The 7,016-nt window shown below is 58.9% G+C and overlaps 1 protein-coding gene across 1 annotated transcript in view; it reads left to right on the plus strand.

Moving 5' to 3' along the window:
* LOC101659355 (Down syndrome cell adhesion molecule-like protein 1) overlaps window positions 1-5,520 on the plus strand; it is a 43,234-nt gene extending 37,714 nt beyond the window's left edge. The window contains exons 15-20 of the mRNA XM_004712851.2: window positions 756-786; window positions 923-1,041; window positions 1,297-1,449; window positions 2,000-2,194; window positions 2,698-3,009; window positions 4,509-5,520. Coding sequence (XP_004712908.2) covers window positions 756-786; window positions 923-1,041; window positions 1,297-1,449; window positions 2,000-2,194; window positions 2,698-3,009; window positions 4,509-4,984 — 1,286 coding nt within the window. The 3' untranslated portion in view covers window positions 4,985-5,520. The remainder of the gene's footprint in view (window positions 1-755; window positions 787-922; window positions 1,042-1,296; window positions 1,450-1,999; window positions 2,195-2,697; window positions 3,010-4,508) is intronic.
* Window positions 5,521-7,016: the final 1,496 nt, after the last annotated feature.

Here is a 7,016-nt window from a genome sequence, read left to right on the forward strand (position 1 = left end):
TGGTTAGATGGATGAGTGGGAAGATGTTTGGATGGATGGATGGATGGATGGATGGATGGATGGATGGATGGATGGATGGATGGATGGGTTGGAGGGTGGATGGGTTGGTATATGAGTAGATGGATGAGTGAGTGGGGGAATGTTTAAATGGTTGCATGCATCTATCAAAATTCACTCTGAAAGATCAGTCTTCATTATCAGGGGTTGAACAGAGTAATCAGGTCCCTTTACTTCTTCTCCCTCAATCCCTAACCTGTGAGCCTGATCCCATTCAAAATCTCTCTCTGACAAAGCAAGGCATCCTAAATCCATCTCTGGAATTTGGAGGGACCGTTGCGCTGGAGGAGGAAGTCTCCTGGGCTGCCCATTGGCTCGCTGTCTCCCACTCAAGTGTGCACCCCCCTCTCTCTCCCTCAGACAGATAACTGTGGACAGACCTCCACAAAGGCTTGTCCCAGCATCCGCCGCAGTGCCTGTTCAATGAGAGTCGATTCAGGACACTGGAGCACATACTCTGGCTCCTCCCCTTGGGGATAGCCTCCCTGTTGGGTAAAAGTTGAGGACAGGAAACTGGGCCTGAGCCACACTGGGAGCAGTGAGGCTCATCGAGTTTTGGACTATCTGGGGTCCTTGCATCTCCTCCTCTGCCTCCCAGGTGGCCATTTTAGAAACTCTTCCCACCTTGTTCCTACACCTCACCCAGTTCCCGTCTGCATTCTGACCTCGCCTCCCTCTCTCTCTTTCCTGTCTTGCAGATGCAAAGAGTCTGGCAGAGATGTTGATAAGGTAGGTGCCCCCCAGCCGCTTCCTCTGCCTCCCCTCCCTCCTGCAAGATACCTCCCTCTGCACTCCCAAATTAGGGGCGAGCTTCTGCATCCCCACTGTCCTGCAGAGCCCTCCCACCCAGCCCTTCTCCTCCCAGCAAGAACAACCGAAGCTTCGACACCCCTGTGAAGGGGCCCCCCCAAGGCCCTCGCCTGCACATCGACATCCCCAGAGTCCAGCTGCTCATCGAGGACAAGGAGGGCATCAAGCAGCTGGGTGAGTAGAGACAGCCAGGCTCGCTGCCCACCCTGGGGTACCTCCCCTGGCCAGTCCCCCATCCACAGTTCACAGCATCACCTCTCCCTCTGGCCTCATTCAAGGACTGAGTTTCCTCCTCTCTGGAAGCAGGGTGATGAGCCTGGTCTAGCTGGTTCTCCGTGTTGGATCAAGACAGGGCCATGAGGGGGCGGCGGGGCGGAGGGTAAAGATGGTGCATGAAGGGACTCCCAGTGACTGCCCTTCCTCCCCCAGGAGATGACAAGGCCACCATCCCCGTGACGGATGCCGAGTTCAGCCAAGCTGTCAACCCCCAGAGCTTCTGCACTGGCGTCTCTCTGCACCACCCAGCTCTCATCCAGAGCACAGGCCCGCTCATCGACATGTCCGACATCCGGCCGGGGACCAGTACGCCTACTGCGCGCGAGAGCTGGGGCTAGGCAGAGGTTGCAGGAAGAATAAAGAGCAGCATGCGGGGTGGACAGAGTTCTGGCATTCCCGTCTACAGACCCGATGGCTGGCACTGTGGGCCCCCATACACATACACACACACACACACTCACCTTCTTTCTCTGGGCCTCTGTTTTTGGTACGTTTGGAGAGCGCTGGGTGTCTCTTTCCCCAAGGACCCCGGTCTCTAGCACTATGACTGACTCTGCACATGGGCCTAGGACTAGCCAGGACAATGGGGAGTAAGGAAGGGGACCACCTGGAGGGCATCAAGAGAGGAGGCCACACACTCCCGCTGGGTGGGGGGAGGAGAATGGAGAGTGGGTGGAGAGGAGCAGGTGCCACCCACGGTCCCCATGCTTCCACTCTTGCCCTTTTCCCTGGGGCTGCTGTGTGGGCAGGAACAACAGCCTACTCAGGTTTGAGGGGGCAGGGTGGCTGTGGCAGCCACGGTCTGGTAGGTGCCAGCTGCTCCTTCTTGTCTGAGGGTCCCACCCCCTCTGCGCAGACCCAGTGTCTAGAAAGAACGTGAAGTCAGCTCACAGCACCCGGAACCGGTACTCAAGCCAGTGGACCCTTACCAAGTGCCAGGCCTCCACGCCCGCCCGCACCCTCACCTCGGACTGGCGCACCGTTGGCTCCCAGCATGGGGTCACGGTCACTGAGAGCGACAGTTATAGTGCCAGTCTCTCGCAAGACACGGGTGAGCCCCAGACCCCGCCTGCATGCTGCCCAGCCAGCCTCTCCCTGCCCCTGTCACCTATCACCGCCATCTCCTCGTTCCAAGCCCAAGGGACTTTCATCCCACTTGCCACGCACCCCGTGTGGCTCCGATGGAGACACTTGGCCTCCCAACTTGGCTGGGTCAAGGGTCTCGCCTGCTGTCCCCCAGGAAAGCCGTGCGTCTGGCATTTGTTGGAGGAGCAGCCACTCGGACCCGGGGTGGTTGCCCACGCTCAATAGTGAAAGAAAGATGTTCTCGCCCCTCTTGGCCAAAGACCCACTTCTGCCACCACGGCCACCCTCACAGGAGGGCAGCGCCTCCTGAACCCGGTGCTTCCTGCAGTTGTCGCCCCTCTGAGACCAGGCTCTCAGATGGCTGCCAGGCCAGGGGTGGCGGCAGTGTGGCAGTGCTGCGTCTGGTCTGGCGTGCCTGTGGCCCCCTAATCCACGCCCCTCCTCTCTCCATGCCTCCGGCCTCCCCAGACAAAGGCCGCAACAGCATGGTGTCCACAGAGAGCGCCTCCTCCACCTACGAAGAGCTGGCCCGCGCCTACGAGCACGCCAAACTGGAGGAGCAGCTGCAGCACGCCAAGTTCGAGATCACCGAGTGCTTCATCTCAGACAGTTCCTCGGACCAGATGACCACGGGCACCAACGAGAACGCCGACAGCATGACGTCCATGAGCACGCCCTCGGAGCCCGGCATCTGCCGCTTCACCGCCTCCCCGCCCAAGCCCCAGGACGCCGACCGCGGCAAGAATGTGGCGGTGCCCATCCCTCATCGGGCCAACAAGAGTGAGTCCTCAGCTGCCCAGCGGGCTCTGCCAGCCCAGCCTGGCTCCCAGGACAAGCAGGTCAAGTCCCCATCCTGGCTTAGAAACATGCCATGTGTTAGAAAGTAGGGATGTAGTAGGATGTCCCACTGGGGGAAAGGGGCCCCAGGGAAGGGAGCCGTGGGAGGGAGGGGCCCGATTGGACATAATCAGGTCCAACGGGAGGTGGGATGCCAGGAGTCAAGCAAGGGGGCTTCAGGGGCACCTGGGGAAGTTCCAGTACCTTCTCACCCAGTTTTCAAAACTTTCTCAAGCTCATATATGGGCATGTATTATCTACATGCAGACAAACATATATGACGTATGGAGGGGCTTCCAAAAGTTCATGGCAGCCGCCACCTCCATCTTTCCATTCTATTTCCCACACACGTTTGAGGCCCCCTCCTGATCCACTGCCGTCAAGTCAATCCCAACTCATCGTGACCCTGCAGGACCGGGTTCCCAAGGCTGACCATCGTCACAGGAGCAGACAGCCTCCTTTCTCTCCCTTCGGGCGGTTGGTGGATTCAAACTGCTCACCTTAAGATTCACAGCCCAGCCCTTAAACCACTGCACCCCCAGGCATACACACAGACTGTAGAATGCATACCAAGGGGCTTCAAACTATGCATGAAGAACAAGCCCATTCTCTTTACGCCCATTGTTTGAAGCCCCTCCTGTCCATTTTCTTCTGGGGAATAGCCAGGTGAGTCAGGAAGGCCTCGTCTTTAAGCGGAGCGAGCTCTCCATCACCTGTCCGGGGAGTAGGCCGGGGATCGCTGAATCAGCAGCATCCGTTGATAATAAGTATCAGTTTATGTGCCCGTCCGTACCCGGTGGTACATCACAGTTAGCTCCTTCACGCCTCACAAGAACCCTGGAGGGAAGATTGTCCCCGTGTCCCAGGTGGGGACAGCGGTGGGTCGGGGCACATAGCACCTTCCACGAGAAGCCCCGGGTTGGAATCCCTACAAGTGGAGGCTTACGAGCTGCCGAGATGCTGCAAAGGTTGCAGCACAGCTTCTAGACCAGCGGTTCTCAACCTGTGGGTCGAGACCCCTTTGGGGGTCGAACAACCCTTTCACAGGGGTCGTCTGATTCATCACAGTAGCAACATTACAGTGATGAAGTAGTAACGAAAATAATCTTATGGTGGAGGGGAGGTCACCACCACATGAGGAATTGCATTAAAGGGTCGCGGCATTAGGAAGGTGGAGAACCACTGTTCTAGACCAAGGCAAACCAGGAAGAAAGACCTGGTGGTCTACTTCCAAATACCTGCCTAAGAAAGCCCCGTGGATCACCCAGGTCTGATGAACCACCGTCATTGGCCATCCCAGACCGGGCAGCATCTCTATCTGTTCTCCGTGGGGCCATCCGTCATAGGCTTCACAGAGAGTTTGGAACCTGGGGCTTAGCGAGGCCAGCACGAGTCGGGGCGCAGGGAAACGAGCCTCTCGGGCCCTCCCTCTCTGCTTGCAGGTGACTACTGCAACCTGCCGCTGTACGCCAAGTCGGAGGCCTTCTTCCGCAAGTCCGAGGGCCGAGAGCCCTGCCCTGTGGTCCCGCCCCGAGAGGCCTCCATCCGGAACGTGGCGCGAACCTACCACCCGCAGGCTCGCCATCTGACCCTGGACCCTGCCAGCAAGCCCTTGGGCCTCCCGCACCCCGGGGCCCCCACCGGAGCCTCCACAGCCACCTTACCTCAGAGGACTCTGGCCATGCCAGCCCCGCCAGCCGGCACAGCCCCCCCAGCACCTGGCCTCACTCCCTCTGAGCCCCAGACTGCCCCCAGTACCGCCCCTCCGGCCCCCAGCACTGAGCCTCCGCGGGCAGGGGGCCCACACACCAAAATGGGAGGTTCGAGGGACTCGCTTCTGGAGATGAGCACGTCGGGGGTGGGAAGGTCTCAGAAGCAGGGGGCTGGGGCCTATTCCAAGTCCTACACCCTGGTGTAGGGGCACCTCGGGCCTCCCGCTCCCCCTGGGCCGTCCCCCCACGCTGCTCCTGTCAGACAGACAGACACAAACCAACGGCAGCGAGAGACGCCCCTCCCAAGTCATGAACGCCTGTACATAGAACTCTTTTGTACAAATGACACTATTTTCTTCTCCATGAAGCCAGGGCACAAAGAATTTGACCGTACAAGTCCACCCTACCACCATCCCCCACCGCTGCCCCACCACCACCCACAAAATGCGTGTGGAGACATATATACGTATATAGAGAGGCAGGGCCACCCACGAGCTATATATCTATATATCTCTCTCACCCGCGTCTAAGGAAGAGCCACAGAGACCCAGCAGCTCTGCCCCCGCGGCCCCCTCGCCGTCCACCTCGGCGGTTTTGACAAAGACCGAGGTCCCAACTCAGAGACAACTGCATGCGATTTTACTGTCCAAGAAAAGCGGGAGCTGCTTCGATTTGCAAATGCTTATGTGTTAATACCTTTTTCTATGAAAAAAGACCGTGTGCAATAAAGGCTATGTTTCTATGTGGTGGTGTCTTTCCCAGGTGGCAGAGGCCAATGGGGAGGAGGGAGAGACACCCCTCACCTCTCCCCCCAAACACAGCCGGCCTGTCGCTCGCAGGCTGCTTTGACCCAACGCTGAGTGTTTTCTACAAAGGCCGCTGGGGCCCGGCCAGGGAGCAGCTGTTTGGTTCTCAGATGGGCGCTAGGCCACTTGAGTGGCATTGAGCGTGCTGCCACCCCCTCCACGGCTCGGCTTTCTCATCCAGGGGAAGCTCGTGGGGGGCGAAGGAGGGCCCCGGTGAGAGTGCGCACGCGCGTCCTCCAGGACCTGCGAGCTGGCAGCGTTCCATGAAGCCCCGGCGAGCAGTGGACTGATGGAAAACCACCCTGCCGTCGAGTCAGCGCTGACTCGTAAGGACCCCATCCTCCTCCCACGCTGCACCACCAGGGCTCCTTCTGTACACCTCACTGCCATCAACTTGTACCCCAGAAAAGTACTTAGCCCATCGCTGGACACACAGCCCGCGGCCGTCCTGCCCTGACTCCCGGAGACCCTGAGTCCACGAGAACTCTGCTCCACAGGGTCTTCAGATGTGGATCGATCACAGGCCTTTCTTCCAAGGTGCCTCTGGGTGGGTCAAAACGGCCAGCCTTTTGGCGAGCCATTGAGCACTTCATCGCTCATGCCACCTAGTCTCTCCTCTGAGTTGTGGAGCCCCACCCCACCCCCCAGAGCTGATTCCAACGCCTAACAGCTCTGTATGGCGGGGTGGGCTGCCCATGGGCTTCGGAGACCACAGCTCTTTACAGGAGCACACAGCCTCCTCTTTCTCCCTTGCAGCCGCCGGTGGGTCTGACTGCCAGCCAGGCTCCTTGAACTGTATGAGACGTGTCGGGACGTTCGCGCAAGGGGAGAGATTCTCTAGGACAGCATCTGATGACCTGAACTGATCATTAGGGCAGGATGGGGTTCGAAGGAGCAGAGGGGTCCACAGAGGCAAAGGGGTGAGCAGGGCCCCCCAAGGGTGAGGAAATTGGGCTCCAGCACAGAGAAGCAGGCCAGCAGGCACACAGGTCCCCACCTGGGTTCAGAAGAGCATAGCAGTACTCCCAGGTAAGAAGACCCGTGGCTATGGGGGCGCTAACAAATGGTACTGGGAAGGAGGGAGCCCCTGAACTCAGAACCTCAAGCTAAGTTGTGGATTGGGAGTCTAAAAGGAAGATAAGTCTGGGGCCTGCTGCACCCCCACCCCCAGCCTGTGGCTGACAGGAGGAGCGAGGATGGTGAGGAGACAGGCTCTCTGTACAGGATGCAGATAGCTTGCACCTGGGACGCATGGCTCTTCCCAAAGCGCCGCATTCCACAAGCATCTCTGAGAGTCTGTGGGGGCACAGAGGGCTTCTCTCAGGAATAACTGCATTACCAGGTAAGAGAGTGGACGCCACAAGGAAGGGGCCGGGGACACAAGAAGAAATGAGCACACACGCATACACACAAACCCCCACTGTACATACGC

Source organism: Echinops telfairi, unplaced genomic scaffold, assembly GCF_000313985.2.
Source record: "Echinops telfairi isolate 266 unplaced genomic scaffold, ASM31398v2 ScPeMD7_7463;HRSCAF=8501, whole genome shotgun sequence".
Classification (NCBI taxonomy): Eukaryota; Metazoa; Chordata; class Mammalia; order Afrosoricida; family Tenrecidae; genus Echinops; species Echinops telfairi.